The sequence below is a fragment of the Solanum pennellii genome, chromosome 8 (assembly GCF_001406875.1).
Source record: "Solanum pennellii chromosome 8, SPENNV200".
NCBI classification, from domain to species: Eukaryota; Viridiplantae; Streptophyta; class Magnoliopsida; order Solanales; family Solanaceae; genus Solanum; species Solanum pennellii.
The window spans coordinates 53227966-53229836 of NC_028644.1; the positions used below are offsets into that span (position 1 = coordinate 53227966).

General features: G+C 39.3%; 1 protein-coding gene across 1 annotated transcript in view; it reads right to left on the minus strand.

Annotated features, from left to right (window-relative positions):
- The window catches only part of LOC107028366 (copper-transporting ATPase PAA2, chloroplastic), a 22134-nt gene extending 20637 nt beyond the window's left edge, over positions 1–1497 (minus strand). The window contains exons 1-2 of the mRNA XM_015229398.2: positions 753–1497; positions 358–435 (exon numbers count right to left, since the gene is read on the minus strand). Coding sequence (XP_015084884.1) covers positions 358–435; positions 753–1380 — 706 coding nt within the window. The 5' untranslated portion in view covers positions 1381–1497. The remainder of the gene's footprint in view (positions 1–357; positions 436–752) is intronic.
- Between the last annotated feature and the right edge of the window lie 374 nt (positions 1498–1871).

Below are 1871 nucleotides of genomic sequence, written 5' to 3' on the forward strand. Positions count from 1 at the left end.
GGGGGGGGGGGGGGGGACACCGCATGGTGCAATAAGCTCCCACTAATTCATGCGGTCCGAGGAAGGACATTTTCATTCGAATTCTTGACATGACACTATTAACCTGCAAACTGAAAAAGGATTCTCTATGCTACAAATAACAACTTTAAGCTATCAGCTCTCTTCCACAGAGATGATAGTCAAAATTGGATTCAGTCACATGATCGTACCCATTTGATTTAGTCTACTTCTACAGTTAACTAGAAAAAAAAAACAAAGGAACTTCAACAAATAAGAAAACGGACAAAATACAAACAGAGGAGAAAGTAACAGCCAATTAAGAAGGAAACAAAATAGAATAAACAAGTAGTGATTAACCTCGTCCAGGTCCTAATAAAGCCCCAACTGCCAATCCAGCTTTGACATAAGAATTATGCAGTATATCCAACATTGAACCTGTAGCAATATAGATCAACTAGTCTGAGTTATCCAAAACAGAAAATTTCATCAAACACTAGCTATTTAGCCTTTGGTACCGGTATTCCCGAGCTGAATAGGATATAATAATAGTCATTATGGAACTGGATGCTTCTTTCCAAGCTGAATTTGGATATCATATTGATCATTATGGAACCAGGTAAGAGTATTTCCTTTTTTTTCTTTTCAACATTTTTTACAAACTGTTAAATCAAGTGTTCAAATCGTTGTTGTTCTGAACTAGCAAACATGTATATTCACTCAAGAGATGAATAGTGCATCTTATGCAAGTTTACCGTGAATATGAATGCCAAGAGAGTGCAATATATGAGCTGCGTGAGTTCCACAGCATAAAGCAACCAAAGTCCAAGCGAAAGCCACTCGATTACGACTCTCAATAAGCAAGGCCTCCTTTTTCTTCACCGTTTCCTTCCACTTGTTCACCTTGGCATCGATTCCTAATCCAGATGACCTCTTCTTGGTCGGAAAACCACATTCCGTCAACCTCTTAGCCAACTCTTGAGCCGCCAAACCAGTCTCAGCTGCATCCGCTTTCAACTTAACCGCAGCTGTCTCGGTCAACATATTGACCACAGCCGAGTCAACTCTGTCGTCCGCTGACAAGATCGCCTTGACACGTGAGACACACGCGCCGCACATCATCCCGCTCACATCTAGTAGCGCCGTCGTCTCATCATTTTTCAACTGTACCTGCTGCTCATTTCCGCTCGGCGTAACATTGAACTCAACAGCCTTGGCGAATACGGCATTGCGCCGCAGCAATAGCTGACTAGTACGACGTCGTTGATGGATGAATGGATTGAAGTTAAAGCTGCGTCTTTCGTGGTTGGCATTGGAGCGAATGAATTTGGAAGTGAGGTTGTGATCGTGTGAGAGAGAGAATCGGAGGAGATTCGCCGTCATGGTTTCTCCGGTAGAGTAGAAATCGGAGAAATGAAAAGTGGATATGAGAGAGGAATTGAAGAAATTAGTGGCGCATGGTGAATATTGAATGCATACAATGACACGTAGATTTGAATTCAATGCTAGATGAAACGAAATGAAAAAAACGTGTGATCCAAATTTAACTTTATTTCTAGAGTTTCACTGTCTGGATTCTATGGGTGTGTTTGGTACGAAGGAAAATGTTTTCCTATAAAATGTTTTCTCCGGAAAATAAGTAGATTTTAGACTTATTTTTTTATATTTGGTTGGTGAATAGAAAATGTTTTTTGAAAATAATTTTTAGTGTTTGATTTATGAATAAAAATGTTTTTGAGAACATCTTTTATTTTTCTAGAGTAAAAATTATTTATGAAATTGAAAATATTTTTTAAAATCAAAATTATTATTTTTTTGGGGTGGGGTGGGGGGTAGTGGGTTAATTTTTTGGGGAGGGGTTGGGATTCGGGTGG